General features: G+C 47.8%; 1 protein-coding gene across 27 annotated transcripts in view; it reads right to left on the bottom strand.

Moving 5' to 3' along the window:
• PCBP3 (poly(rC) binding protein 3) overlaps positions 1 to 15,821 on the bottom strand; it is a 285,967-nt gene that overhangs the window by 50,243 nt on the left and 219,903 nt on the right. For 13 of the 27 annotated variants that reach the window (XR_012129087.1, XM_073231206.1, XM_073231205.1 and 10 more), the window contains one exon: positions 6,365 to 6,429. The exons of 1 other annotated variant lie outside the window; for it this stretch is intronic. Coding sequence is in view for 20 of the 26 variants with exons in the window: in XM_073231206.1 (XP_073087307.1) it covers positions 6,365 to 6,429 (65 nt within the window). In the remaining 6 variants the exon portion in view is untranslated. Of the gene's footprint in view, positions 1 to 2,983; positions 3,078 to 3,581; positions 3,709 to 6,286; positions 6,430 to 15,821 lie in introns of all 27 variants that reach the window. 13 more of the 27 variants (XM_073231209.1, XM_073231204.1, XM_073231201.1 and 10 more) reach the window with 4 other exon arrangements.

Below are 15,821 nucleotides of genomic sequence, written 5' to 3' on the forward strand. Positions count from 1 at the left end.
CTTCTGTCAGAGGGTTTTGTTGCTCTCTGCTGGTTCTCACTCACCCAGTACTGTGCCCGTAATTAGGGCTTTTACACCTTTTGGACTTTTGGTTTTGATGATGCCCCCCATGCACACGCTTTCATGTGGGGGCTGCATGCAGACCAGGGCACTTGGGCTTCAGGAGCAGGAGCCTCAGGCAGAGACAGGGTGTCTCCGGGGCTGTCCCAGAGCCAGCCGGGCCTCCGAGATGCAGGATGTGACCGTGGCTCCTGCCACCCTGCAGTGCCCCCGCTTCCTTCCCCAACCACCCAGCAGATGGCCTGTGGTCACCCCGGCCCAGACAAAGGGGCCATGAGGCAGTGGGGTCCTGAGGCTCCCCCACATTGCCCTCTTGCCTGCCTGTACACCGAAGGTTTCCTCACAGTCCTGCTCTTCTGTTTTTCCAGCTCCTGCTCAGCAGGTGGGCAGGTGGGAACTGCTGGGCGACGGGGTCCACTGCGTAGCAGAGGCGTAGCCGGAAGAGGCCCTGCAAAACCTCAGTTCCGTAAGAACAGAGCTGCACACCAGGGTCACATGTACCATTAAACACACAAACCACACCTCAGGGCTCCTCTCAGCTCAGGTAGGACACTCAGCCTCCGACCTGGCTGTGTCCTCAGATCACTGGCCCACCATACCAGGCTCACTGCAGGACCATCGACCATACACTCTCCTGCACGGTGGGGCTGGCGGCTCTCCAACTAATGTGGACGTCAGCACCATGCGAGGAAGGTTCGGCCAGTCACCAACCAGGCCCATCCCAGAGTTTCTGACTCAGGTGGCTGGAGCAGGGGCGCTAGTGATCTGCCTCTCCAGACAGTTCTAGGTCCAGGACCCTCTTAGAGAACCACAGTCCCACACTGTTCATTAAACTATTGCAGCTGACACTCAAAGAGAAGAAAGGCCAGGCTCCCTCCTCCAGGATAGACCATGTGCACCGGCTCTGCCACTCCAACAGCCCTGCGGCCCCAAGGCACAGCACCTGCCTGTGGTCCCCAGCCCTCCGGGATCTGAAGCCCCCATCTCAGCCAGAATGAAGATGTCTCTTCAAAGGCGTCAGCTGTGGGGTGCTTGGGGCCCCAAATCCTCCTGAGCTTCCTCCCATGGTGTCAATGTGCCTTCCTGCACAGAGCCCGCCCTCACAGAAGGCTCACCCCCCACCAAACACAGTGCTGGCAGTTAGCAGGGCATGCAGAGGCCAGTCAGGCCCAGCTCCACCCGAGGCCTTTCAGTCCCAAGCAAACCACCCCAGGAAGCACTGAGCGTGCTGGTAGGACAGCTGAGTTATCTGCACCCAGGCAGGTGGGAAGGGAAGGGCGTGCACAGTGCAGGTGGGCATGGGTGGAGACACGCCTGGGCCAGGGGCAGCATCCGCTGGCTTCGTGTTGGACCCTCTTCCTCTAAGAAGTGCACAGGGCAGGGGCCTTGCTGCCTCTGCATTGCTCGTTTGAACTATTTCTAGAAAAACAATCACCTATGCCACCAGTAAGTAGGGAAAATCATCCTGTAACACTCGCAGGGCACAGGTTGTATTTCTAGGGACAGAAGTTCTCACTTCTCCTAAAGGCAATAATCGGGGGGCTCCTGTCCATCTTACTGACACACAGCCATCGGGGCAGTGCACCTTAGTCTTGCTGCCCACTGGCTGACTGTGGGCTTGTGCTCTCCTGCTTAGGGGCCCCGGGGCAGGAGGGGCAGGAAAAAGGGGTCTGTTAAACACTGCAAACTTTCCCTAGGCATAAAAGAAGTGTTTATGATCATGAATATGAAAAACATTTTCTGCCTTCTCTGAATGAAATGGTAGGAGAGTCTTCAAGTTGGAGGATGGGAGAGAAGGAGTGCTTCAGAAGTATCACGTGAGAGCCGCTCAAAGGCCTCCATCGGAGGGGGTGGGTGGGGGCGGGTGGGCCCTGGGTGCACAGTGCTGCTGGGAGGCACCACTTTCAAGAGGAGAAAAGCTGCTTCTGCTACAAAACAAGTACTATTTTTACACCTAAAATGTAGCGTTTACATCTAACGTCAATGAACTTGGCCATGGACCTGTTTCCTGGAAAGCTAGTTAAAATACAAATTTTAAATATGTCTGAAGGACAAAAGCTTCTCCCCAACAGAACATCCTCAAACCAAATCCCATAACTTTAGTGCTGGCCCACCACTGCTGGAAACATTTTTTCCCAGCAAACCCAAAACAGGAGCACATCACTTGTCTAAATGTGGTCCCAGTGGTCAGTGGCTATACAGACATCGAAAACATTTTATATGCTACTCATTACTTGCTAAGATGTGTTCATCAAAAAGATTCTGAACTAACAGAATACTTCAGCTCATTTAGAGGACAGGCAAAAAAGAAATTTTGTTATTTGTGAGCTACAAAATTCACATTCATTTTATACCTTTAAACTATTACACATTCCATATCTGCTCTATCACAGTGGAAGCACATTGTCCGGCTTGGCCAGAGGTAAGAGCATTAAGTGCCAAGCTCCAAAGCGCGCGTTCTCCACATCACCCATACATACGAGCTGGCCTTACTTGGAGGTGTGGAATTCCCAGTGTTCTCATTCACACCGCGGAAGCCGGCAGCAATCTGTTCCCATCAGAGGCCGACATTCACCGATGCCAAGAGCGCAGGCCCCGGGCTGCGGGGAGGCCACCCTCCCAGCACTATCCCAGGGTCACTGACTGACAGCCGTCTGCGGGACTACGTTCACTCTTCTACCTAGTTGACCTCGATCCATAAAAAGGAGCCATATTACTGAGCAGGGGACCTGACATGAATGCCATCACCCCAAGGTCAGCAGCGACACACAGACACGACTCCCACTTCCCCTACCGCAGGACAGCACTGGGCTGCATGGCGGCCCCTCCCAGCACCACTGGCGATGACCGGCACACCCAGCTCCTTGGCCCCCGCGCAGACCCACGGCCCATACAGCCCTGGCCTGGCCCCCGCGCCCCTTACCTAGGAGCAAAGTGGCTCTGCGAGGACGGGAAGGGCCGGCTGGATGCGTCTGTCAGACAGATGGTCACTCTCCTTGCTTAGGGAGGATGAAGTGCTGAAGGAGGAGAACTGGCGTGGAGTGTTGTCCTACCAAAGGAGGCTACAAATCCCATTGGCCTCAGGTTGGAAACCTCGTGACATGGGACCAGGCACATGTGACCTACTTTTCACCCAGATGCCTCTGTTGGAGGCATGGATGCACTGTCATGTCAGTGACTCCTGCCCACAGACAGGGCCGGTGCACAGATCAGAGTGACGGCCACAGGGCTAAAGCACTGAAAGGGGACAGGGTGTGGGGGAAAGAGCCCCAGGGCCCACTGTTAATCAGAGGGCAGCCCTCAGGAACAGCTGTCACTGCTGCGGGCAGCCGTCTGCCTGGGAGGGGCCCTGCCTGTGGCTGGTCCTGGAACCGCGGTGACATCTCCTCAGCAGAGCTGGGCCAAAACAGCACCAACCGCAAACACCCTCCTGCCCACCCTCCTTGTCGTGCGTGGGCCCAGAGCTTCCCGATCCAGCCCCACCAGGTTGCCACTTGCAGAAGCTTAGAAATGGAGGATACCATCTTGATGTGTCTGGGCAGCACGAAGGATGCCCGTGGCCCACCGTCAGGACAGGCCCTTCCGCCACCAAAAGCAGGAAGTCGCTCCAGCTCCACCTTTCCTGAGTCATCACTTTCATCTCAGCATCTTACATGAAATCAGATGCAGACACATGATGCAAACACCTAACAGGTCATGGTAAAACAAATGCAGAGGGGAGTTGCTGGCTGTGGGACGGGTGTACATTTTGCAGGGGTGTGAGCCAGCTATGGCAACAGCCTACAGAACACGCTGTGGCTTTCCAGGCCAGCAGAGGTGCACAGGGAGTGTAGGGCATTGCAGGCCTTCCTGCCAAAGTCAGCGAACTGCCCGTTACAGGAAAAAAAATTTTTAATTACACAACTATTGGATGCTCACTACAGGAAAAAAAGCAAGATGCATATATGCAAAAATAACCTACCCAGAGAGATCATAAAATCATTACCCAGAGACACCAGGATATTTTGAGGTCTACCCTACTCAGACTGTTTTCTAGGAGGTGTGCATTTTATTTTTTAACAAAAATGGGACAAAACCATCCATTTATCTTGTTTTTCTCACTTAACATTGTATATTAAATATTTTTTTATGTTGATATATTTAAATCTACATAAGTCATAAATTACTCCCATATTCTATTTTATGCGTTCCAGCTTACATTTTTTTGCCTAAGAATGTAACCAATCTGTGATAACTGCATGTTCCAGGTTTCTGAATTATTACACTAAACAGTCTTTGACGATAATCCTTGAGTGGGCCTCTTTCTGCCCCTCTTATTTCCTTGGAATGCAATTTATAGATGTAATCTCTAGGTAAGGGACGTGCACTGGAAGCCCTGGCGCATGGTGACAAATGGCTTGGCCAGCAACAACCCCATGACGAGGGCCATTACTGGTGCTTCCGCCTGCCCAGGGCAGGCTCCACTGCCGCGCCTCATGGCGCACCGGGTCCTGGCAACATCAGCACTTAGTGGCCAGGCAGAGGAGGGGGTGCAGGGGGCAGCATGCAGGCAGCCCTGAAATGGGCCTGGCCCCATCGGCTGATGCATGCCTTCCAGCAAGGCCCCATGTGGGGTCTGTCCTCACTGATGCAGAGGAGGATGGGAAGAACAGGACATTCGCGTGGCCTTGCTCACGGCCATAAAGCTCAGCTGTGAGGGCTATGCTCTTGCCCAGTGGGTGGCTGACGGGTCAAGTGTGGTTGAGAGTATGGGGTTGGCCTGGACACTGGCTGGTGGGTCTAGCAGGGGCAGGCCTTGGACTTTGGCAGGCAGGTCTGGTGCAAGGTGAGTGAGCGAGTGGTGACAGCAAGGCCAGTCCAGGGGCAGGCCTGCCTGTTCATGTGCAGGTAGGAGCACAGAGGCCAGACAGAAAGGAAGATGTGTGCAGGTCCATCCAGGACTGGACCCAGCACCCCAGAGATGGAGCAGAGGGGTACGGGGACCATAAAAGGACTGAGGAGGTGGGCCTGAAGGCCTGAGGAAACTGAGGGGTGGTGGCAACGGGGCATCATGCCACCAGCAAGCTGCATGGAACCAAGAGAAACCAAGGCAGGCGAGAACTGAGAATGGGACCAGGGGCAGTGTCAGGCTGGAGGGTGCAAGGCAAATGGGACCAGAGGATAGGGAGGGGAACTGTTTTACACCCCCTGGTGGTTGACTGACACTGGGCACTTGGGTTCCTGGGGATGGCTGGGCTACAGGGCCAGGCACCTGCTAGATGGCCATGGGTTTACTTAGCAGAAGATGACCTATTACTTCTGCAGCTACACCCCATGCCTAACATGGGGTCAGATGCTCAGGCCACTGATGCATGGGTACCTGGCAAATGTTGGCCAGGGATTAGGCAGGCTGCCCAGCAGTGCCAGGCTCCTCAGCATGGATCTGGGCAAGCTGAAAAGGAGGCTGAGAGACCAGCATTGGCCTGGGGGTGCTCCTGGCCCTTCCTGCACATGCGCCGAAGAACCCTGGTCAGGCCCAGCTCTGGTTTAGATAACCAGCTGCCTCCCCCGTGACCACAGTTTGGGGCACACCAGTCATGTGAAAGGAGCTGTTTGATCCAGCTGCTGTCCACGCCCAGCAGACTGTAGTCTGCTGTGACCACTCACTGACATTCAGCCCAGACACCCAGAGGCTGAAATGGTTTCAAGCTTCCTCCATGGGAAGAACAAAGCAAAGACTGAGACACAGGACACAGGCTCACGGAACTGGGGCAAGCAGCACAGGATTAGTGATGCTGAGCTGAAACCAGAAACCTGAAGCACACAGCCGGCACTGAGGCAGGGCAGGGCAGGAGCCAGAGCTGGGAACGAGAACTTCGGGGCTGGTGGGGGGCCAGAGTCCCTCATAAAGATCTGTGACTTTTTAAAGATGCACACATCTCTTTGACAACCACCTGGGAGGTACATTAGCTCAGAACCTATGTAATGCTTGTGTTGTGAATCTGCATTAACAGATTTTACAGCCAGGCCTGGTCATCGCATCTGCATGGACTGTCTTCTTTATCAAGCTGCCCCTTGCCCCTTGCCCCTGTCTCCTCTCCCTGGCACCATTCCCCAGCTGAGACCATGTCAGAGGCCAGAGGGAAAAATACATCTGTCCCACTCTGAATGTACTTCTTTTTTCCAGAGTCAGCTGGACTGTGTTACATGCATTCTTGGCAAACAAACAAGCAGCAAAGATGCTCACCGTCACTCACCTTCCCCCATAAGCAGGCTCTACGGTCGGGGCAGATCCATAGGCAGCAAACACATAGACTTATCGCACCTGAGCGCGTCAGACCTGGAGGTGGGCCTCGTGGAGGGGCTGCTCTTGCTGTGGAGCCCGCTCACCTGAAACACAGACACAGGCATGTGAGCGCCCAGCGCGCGGCCGTGTCCTTAGGACCGGGCTGTGAAGGCACTGCTTCCCTTCATCCAGCGGTTCGCCGGACACTTCTTAGGCACCCAGTGTGAGGGCAGGGGGGACGTGGTGGAGAGATGCTGGCGAGAGCTCGCCCCCGGGGGCAGCTCTGGGCATAAGGCTCCATTGTCTGAGTGGGAGCCCAAAAGAGGTTCTTGGTGAATCTGTACAAACTTTTGGGAATGTAAACGAATCAGTCAACTTTCTGCTCATAGTTTTTATTATATTTATATGTATATACACTGATTTAAAAATAAAACATTTATGAAATTACATATTAATATAAGTACATTGCTGGTTTTCAACATTCATAGCTGACATAATGATTTCATTCAGACCTTTCCTCTTCAGCGTACAATTCTGTCCAAAGAGAGCTGTCTTCCGCACCACCTGACGTTTCTCCAGAGCACATCACTGTCACCTTGGTCTCAGTTTCTTGATTTTTCTACTTTTTGAATTCACATTTGTTGCCTAAATGGGAAATTGAATCGCTAGTCACAAATACCCATCTGTACAACATTATCCTCAATTTGCTGTGTTTTCTATCTTTATCATAAGGTTTATATTTATGACCTCTACAAGTAACTGTTGTTGTAGACATCTTAAGAGGCTTGTTTATAACAGCATCCAACACTTGGAGTTGTGAGGTCATAGCACCAAAAATACTTAGGAACCTGTGTTAAATGTCTTTACATTTCTCTGAGCTGATCAGGTGACTGCTTTAGGGAATAAACAACACTGAGTTTGTTTCAAGCTAAAATGTCCCACCCATAAAATACACTGAGGTTCAAAATGAAATAAATGAGAAAATACCAAATATAAGAAAATTCCACAAAAGATAATGTTGAATAAAAACTTTCCTCTTCCATATGGGCCTGCAGTTGGGAAGACAGTCACACACAAGTGCAGTAAAAGGTTCAGTGTGTTACAAAAGGAAGGCCCAGAGACCTTGCCTGTGGAGTCAGGCCTTAAGGTCCACTGGGAATCATCAAACAGCAATGGAAGAATTTTCAACAGAGGTGCCAGGACAATTCAATGGGGAAAGAATAATCACTGCAACTATTGTCACAGGGAAAACTGGCCATCCACAAGCAAGATGATGAACTTGGACCCTTACCTCATGCCATATACAAAAATTTGCTCTGGATCAAAGACTTAAGAGCTAAAACTACAGAGCTCTCAGAAGAAAATACTGGGAAAAACCCTTACGATGCTGGTTGTGGATATGATTTCATGGATATGACACCAGCAAGCGCTCACCACCCCACCCCAGGGGGCAGCTCCAGGCATGAGGCTCCAGGCCATGACAACAAAAAATAGATGAACTAGACACATTTTATTAAAATTAATAACTTTAGTCTTCAAAAGGCACAAATGAAAATACAGCCTATAGCATGGGAGAAATATTTGCAAATCATTTATCTGAGAAAGGATTAATGTCAGACTATGTAGAGAACTCCAACAACTCAACAATTAGAAAAAGAATTAAGAATGAGCAAATGGTGTGAATTCATATTTCTTTCTCCAGGGAAGGTTTACAAATGGCCTGAGGCCATTACAAATGGCCAATAAGTACATGATAAGTAACTCAATACTATTAACCATTAGAAAAATGCAAATTGAAATCACTATGAAATACCCCTTCATATCCACCTAGGAGGGCAATAACAGTAATTAAAAGAAGAATCAGAAAATAATAATTTGAAGGACGAGGGAAAAAACAGAAGGCAGCAAGTGGCAACAAGGCTGTGGAGAACAGGAGCCCTAGTCAGGCCGGTGTGGACCCAGAACAGAGCGCCAGGTCTGGGGATCCGCCGGCGATTCCTCAGAAAGCGAGGCACACAGCTCCTGTATGAGCCAGCAGTTCCACTCCTGAGTACACACCATGAGAACTGAAAACGTCCGCACAAAAACCTTCATGGCAGCATTGCTCACAATGGCCAAAAGGTAAAAACAACCCACATGTCCTTCCACTGGTGAACGGATAAATACACTGGCACATCCTTACAGTGGAGTATCATTTAGCCACAAAAAAGGAAGGAACGACCAATGGATACAACATGGATGAACCTCAAAAACACTATACCAAGGGAAGAAGCCAGACACAGAAAGCCACTGGTTGATATGAAATGTCCAGAGTGGGTAAGTCCACAGAGACGAGGCATCCAGAAGTCTCAGGGCTGAGGAAAGAGGGAACAGGGAGTGACTGCTAACGGGGACAGGTTCTTTTGGGGAGATGAGAATGTCCTGTGATTCAATGGCGATGGTGGCACCATCAAAATAATATACTCAGAAATACTAAATGTACACTTTAAAAGTGTGAATTTTATGGTATATGATTATACTCAATTGAAAAGTCTAAGGTAATAAATACTCAGAAGTTTTTTTTTAAAAGCAGTAGAAGAAACTTCTCATTAAACATGGCAGAATTCACACTTTTTCTTCACCCTTACAGAAACTGCACTAAAATGACACTCACAGAAAAGAAGGCCACGAACCCACCAGCACTCAGAAGTCAGGAGAAAGAGAACTGCCAACAAGAGTTTTCAACACAACACTGAAATGTGGAAAGTGGATGAGTAAGTGGTAAATAATGTGTAAGGTAAAGAAAGCTGAAGCCTGGGCCTACTGGGGCACAGCCAGCAGGGACCAGCCACCTCATGCCGTGTGTTCCAGCACAGCTCCAAAGGTAAGTTGGGGAGGCAAGTGAGTAAAAACAAGAGCCATCATTTAAACTTTCTGCAAAGAAGCAGCAGGTCCCTAAGAGCCCTAAGGCCTCTTTCTTCCCATGGACAATGGAGGGTTCCTCTCTGAAAAGGGTCACTCATCTAGGACACAGATTCAGTGACAATGAGCAGTTCTGAAGACATTGGAATGCCAAAATTAAAGTAGGAGTGTTACATGGAAGAAAACAGATGGAACAGAGACTTGTGGTCCCATCCCCAAAGAGGTTCTCAGGAACCTAGCAGGCAGGACTGCTCTCTTGATAAGCTACAGAAAACAGAAATAGTGCAGGTGGCACTCTCTGATAATGAGGCAATAAAACCAGAAATTAATGAACTTTAACCAAGTGACATTCCATTTGCAATTTGTATCATTTCAGAACCATCTAAAGGGAGCTAGTTTACTAAATATATATAGCCCTGTATATCCCTACATTGGTAAGGAACACCACGAGACCAGAAATCTTCAACATGATGTGACAGACACACTCATGTAATGACCCACTTCTTCCGACATTGCCAATGTGCCTCAGGGAGTTGGGGAGACTGAGCACCCTGTGGGTTGGATACGAGTAACAGTGAAGGTCTGGGGTGGGAGAGGGTGGGAGGAACGCTCTGCTGTTCTCTACTTAAAACACAGTTGGTGTTAAGAAAGGAGACTGAGCAGAAACAGGGGATGTGATTCCTCTTCTTGCCACTGTGTGCGACCCACTTAGCAACAGAGGCAGTGGTTTTTAACGTCTTGTTCAGCAGCCGCCACAAGAAATCAGCTTCAAAGGACAAGTCCCCAAGGATGTCACTGCCCCTACTGGGCACAGTTCAAACAAAAGAAGCCCATTCAGCTGCAAACTGCACACATGCACACACAAAGGCACACACGCCCTAACAAGTGTGTATCTCACGTTGTTATTGGGCCCCTCGTGAAAGGCATGGGCTTCACCAGGTCGGAAACCTCAGACAGCCATGAGGTGAGGTGTCGTCCTACCCACCTGCTCTCCACTGGGCTCCTCCCCTCCCCCTCCTGCCAGGAGAACACGAGCAGGGGTGGCTGGTGAGGTGAGGGCAGCAGGAGGTGGGTGTGGGGAAGGCAGATGGGGACACTCTGGGAGGACACAGGCTCTGGGAGAATGGGGCAGGTGGGCTCTGCTGAGACAGAGAGGGACACACTGCACCGCTGCATGCCAGCCCTAGCAGGCAGCTGCTGGTGTGGGGCAGGCTGAGGGCGGAGGGGCAGGAGAGGCAGCCAGGAGAAGTTAGGAGGCTCAGTAAGACCCAGTCAGAAGATTATGCAGCTGTCTGTGTGCCATGGAGAAGCACCCGGACGCTGAGAGCCCGTGACTGGGGCAGTTGACCTGATGAGTGACACCCCGTCTGGTCTGACGAGTGACAAACTGCCACCTGGGGGAAAGGCCACACTCCTCCTCAGTAATGCCCACACAGGCACAGTACAAATGCAGCGACAGAGTGGGATGTTTGAGCAACCCACAGAAAGTGAGGGTGTGTGTGTAAAAGCCTTCACCTGACACTAGAGGTCACACATCCTCCCAAAGCTCTCAGAGAACAGCGCAAAAGCTGGTGATTGTTCTCAAAGGGAAGTGGGTGGGGAGGGAGGGAGAAGGGGATTAAGGGGCATTATGATGATCAGCACACATAATGTAGAGGGGGTATGGAGAAGGCAGTACAGCACGGAGAAGACAAGTAGTGACTCTATAGCATCTTCCTACACTGATGGACAGTGCGATGGGGTGTGGAGGGAACTTGTTAATATGGGTGAATGTAGTAACCACAATGTTGCTCATGTGAAACCTTCATTAAGATTGTATATCAATGATATCTTAATAAAAAATAAATAAATAAACCCCACCAAAAAAAAAAAAGCTGGTGATGTTCTGACTTGTGAAGCAGTTTCAAAAATTTTGGAGACATGGGTTCAGTAGACTATGCTCTCCACCCCCTAGATGAATTAGAAACCATTAGCAAAGGAGCTTCATAACACCCACAGACATAACATTTATAAAATGCTTCTAAATAAGAAATGGATGGGAACAATATAAGGAGAGCAGCAAATGATTAGACCTCAACAAAAAAATTACTGCATGCAAGGATTGTGGCAAGCAGCTACAGCAGAACTCACAAGGCAACTCACATCTTTAAGAGCCTATATTAAGGAATAATGGATGGCCAAAAGCTAATGAGTAAAAAATCCAATTTGCAAAGTTGGAAAGAGACAGAAAAGAGGGTAGCAACAATAAAGAACAGATTAGAAATTAAGAAAAGAAGAAACTAGAGCCAACTGAGAAAAGGAACAAACAAAATCTACTTCTCTGAAAAAGGTCTAAATATGCACAACCCCTCTGATGACATGGATTGAGAACAATCGAGGCAGCACGAAAGCCTGAAATAGTTAAAAGGAAGACAAGGGCCCTGGGCTCTCCCTATACCTCCTGCCAAGCACAGCTAAAGTCTCTGGACAGGAAACACGCACCAAACATAAGAAATCTGGGAAAGGTAGAGAGAAGGCTGACTGTTGGCGTCCTTAGACTGAAGAGAGACATGGCAGTGCAGTCACCACTGTGTGTATTGGTTTCCCTCCCACAGACTCCAAAGTGGTCACTGGAAAGGCCCCAAACTGAAAAATGCTGAAGGACACAGAAAGAAAAAGTCTCAGGAAAAGCCTGTTCTCTCTCTAGGCAAAGGACTGGATACAGGAAACCTAGCCAGCTAGGAAGCTTTGACAGTGCCTGCCCTACCCAGGTGAAGGGGACAGGACACACACACTGTGTGACTGTTCCCATCAGAGGAGGCTGAGAGGAGAGCCCGGATTTCCACTCCATCCAGGAGTAATGAGGCACCCTCCCCCTGCCCATGAAGTCAGGGACACCAAGGGCGGGGCCTGGACCTCCACCCCAGCTTCTACTAGCAAGGCACCCCCCTCTGGGATGGCAGAGGCCTGCTAAGACGGGAGATTTATGTAAGATCCAAAATATCCCAACAAACAAAAATCAGTTGTCATACCTAAAACCAGGAAAATCTCAGCATGAAAGAGAAAATAAAACCAAATGCTAAATACTGAGATGACAGAAGTTAGAATTTTCTCACCAGGATTTTAAGCAGCCATCATACAATGGTTCAGTGAGTGTTTATGAACATGTTTAAAGCCAATTTCTAGAAGACTTCAAAGAGGAGACATGAAAAAGGATCAACAAACCAGCCAAGTGAGAACACTCTCCACATCCCTACAGCCAGGAAGGAAACCGAGCTTGTAAAAAAAAGGTCCAGGCCCACGTGGTTTCACTGGAGAGTTTTAACAAACATGTAAAGACAAAGACAAATGAACACCAACTCAGGACAATCTTTTAGAGAAAATAGGAGACTACTTGCCAAGTCTCTTTGTGAGGCTACTGTCACTCCATACCAAAACCGGAGATACAGACAGTGCAGAGAAAGAAAAGTACAGACTCATCTTACTCATGAACACAGACACAAATAAACTCAAAAAATTTTGTTTTTAATTAGCAAACTGAATCCAGTAATGTGTAAAAGAATTATATGCCATGACCAAGAAGGATTTATCCAGATATGCAAGGCTAGGTACATATTAAAGAGTCAATCAGTATAATCCATTATATCAACAAGCTAAGGTGTAAAAACCGTATGATCATATAAATTGATATACAAAAAGTGTTTGGCAAAATTCAACACCTATTCATGATAATGACTACCAGTGACTTGAGGATAGAGGAAAATTATCTCAGATTGATAAACAGCCTCGACATAATGGTGATCGCCTGGATGCTTCACCTTGAGGTCGGGAGTGAAGCGAGGCTGCTCCTTGCACAGCTTTTATTTTCACTGGGACTTCCAGCCACTGCAATAGGCAAGAAAAATGAAGCAGAGGCATAGAGACTGGAAAAGAAGAAATAAAACTCTCTATTGGCAGATGTTGTTATTTTCTACCTAGAAAATCTCGAGAATCTACAAATCAAAAGAAAACTCCAACTTAATAAATGCACAAAAATTAACTGCATTTCTAGATACTAACAGTGAATACACATAAACCCAAATTAAAAACACAGCATTATTTAAAATTCCTCAAAATAAAATAAAATACTTATATACTTAACAAAACATATGTAGGATCTGTACACTGAAAACTGCAAAAAGCTAATGAAATAAAAGTTAAAAATTTAAATAATGGAAAAACATATCTCCATGGATTAAAAGACTCAACCATAGAAAAGGTGTCATTTCTCCCCAGATTGATGCAGAAATTGAAGGCAATTTCTGTGAATATCTCAGCAAGAGTTTTTGGTAGGCACAGGTGTATTTTAAACCTATGGAAAGGCACTGTCCCTGGAGTAGCTTAAAAATATCTTGAGAAGAGGAATAAAGCAAAAAGAATCACTCGATGAAATAAGACTTGCTTTCTAACTACTGTACTCAGTACAGTATGGATCAGTGGGGCGGGACAGGGAGCCCAGAAATAAACCCAACCAGAGATGCTCAACTGAGTTTTGACCAAGTGGAAAAGCAGTTCAATGGAGAAAGGGTAGTCTTTTCAATACTGGGGCAGCTGGAAAGGCAATAATATAAACCTCCACCTAAGTCACACCTTATATAAACAGTAACTCAAAATGGATCCCAAATTTAGATGTAAAACAAGAAACTAAAACGTTGAAGAGAAAAATCTTCAGGATCTAGAGCTGGGCAAAGAGTTCTTGACTTGACCTAAAAGGTGTGATCCATGAAAGGAAAAATTGGTAAGTTGGATTTAATAAAAATTAAATTTGCTCTACAAAATACCCTGTTAAGAGAATGAAGAGACAAGCTATAGACTGGGAGAAAATACTTGCAAAGCATGTATCCAACAAAAGACTGGTATGCTGGACATATAAAGTAAATGCAAAACTCAACAGTAAAACATGTAAAAAAATCAATTGGAAAATGAGGAAAAGACATGAACAGGTATTCCCATAAAGGAAACATACAGATAGCAAATAAGCACATGAAAAGATGTTCAACATCATTAGCCATTAAGGAAATGCAAATTAAAACCACAATGAGGTATCACTATCCACCTATTAGAACAGCTTTAAAAAATAGCGACGGACCACTTATTAGCAAGGATGTATGGAAGCTGAGTCTTGCATATCTTTCTGGTAGAAATGTAAAATGGTACAGCCATTCTGGAAAAATAGTTTATTATGAAACTAAACATACACTTCTATACAACCTAGAAATTACACTCTTGGGCATTTATCCCAGGGAAATAAACACCCCATGTTAACAAAGATCTGTTCCTAAAACTTACACAGCAGCTTTATTTCTAACAGCCAAAAGCTGGAAAACACCCAAATGTCCCTCAGTGGGTGAACAGTTTAACTGGTCAATCCATAGCGTGGAATGCTACACAGCGACAAGCAAGGACAAACTATCGACACGTGCAATGGATGGGATAACCTTAGGGGTCTCATGTGGAGTGAAAAATCCACTCTAAAAAGTTGCAAACTGGATGACTCTGTGTATACAACATTTTTGAAGTGACATAATTATAAAGACTGAGAGCTAATTATTTGTGTCTGGGGGCTGGAGATGGGAGCAGGGAGGGTGAGTGACGACCCGAGGTCTCATAAGGCAGATCCTTGTGGTGATGGAGGAGCAGCTCTGCATTGTAGCCTGTGAAGGTGGTTATTCAAATCTGTGTGTGGATAAATCTGCCAGACCTATGACTGTCCCTCCATCACTGCTATGACTGCTGTGATCACTGCTACGATTGCTCGGACTACAGTCACTATGATGGCTGCCACTATTGCTGCTATCGTGCTACTAGTATCAATGCTACTACAAACACTGCCACTACCTTCACCACCACCACTGCCACTGCTGTGCACAAACACACATGACCAAGTGCAGGTAAAAACTGGTAAAACTGTAATAAAGTTTGTCTTCTGACTGACAGTACTCCACCAATGCCATCTTCCTGCTGTCGGTATTGTATTGTAGTTGTGTAAAATATCATGTCTGAGAGAAGCTGGATGAATGTTACAGGAGACTCTGTACTATTTTTGCTACTTCCTGTGAGTCTGTGATTATTTCAAAATAAAAAGCTAAAAGTAATGTCACAGCAAAGTTGAAGGACATCACAGAGAAACTCTAAAACTACAATACCTAAAACTACAAACTCAACCATCAAGTGTAACAAGACACATCAAGGAAGCAACTACCAGATGCAGGGAGGACGGTCCACACAGATTCCCTTGGCACAGCAACCAGACCTTCCTGATCTGGCACATGGAAGTAACAAGGCAGCTGGAAAAGCTTCCTGAGGACCTATCTGTGCCACGTGACATGATGCTGGTGAACCGGCACTGCACTTCCCTACAGCAGTGTGCCCAAGGGCTAGGATCCCAAGGGCCAGCCACTTTCTGGAATTCCAATGCATAAATGGCTCTGTGTCACTTGTGCTGTAGTCACAAAGGAGCCCAGGTTCAAGGGGAAGGCACGGTGGCACACGGGAAGGAGGGAAGCCCAAGTCATCACATAGCATGGCGTGTGGGCTGGAGCCTGGTGCTGTCCCTGAGCTGGGAGCATCTGCAGAC

This window comes from Manis javanica, chromosome 3 (genome assembly GCF_040802235.1).
Source record: "Manis javanica isolate MJ-LG chromosome 3, MJ_LKY, whole genome shotgun sequence".
Taxonomy (NCBI): Eukaryota; Metazoa; Chordata; class Mammalia; order Pholidota; family Manidae; genus Manis; species Manis javanica.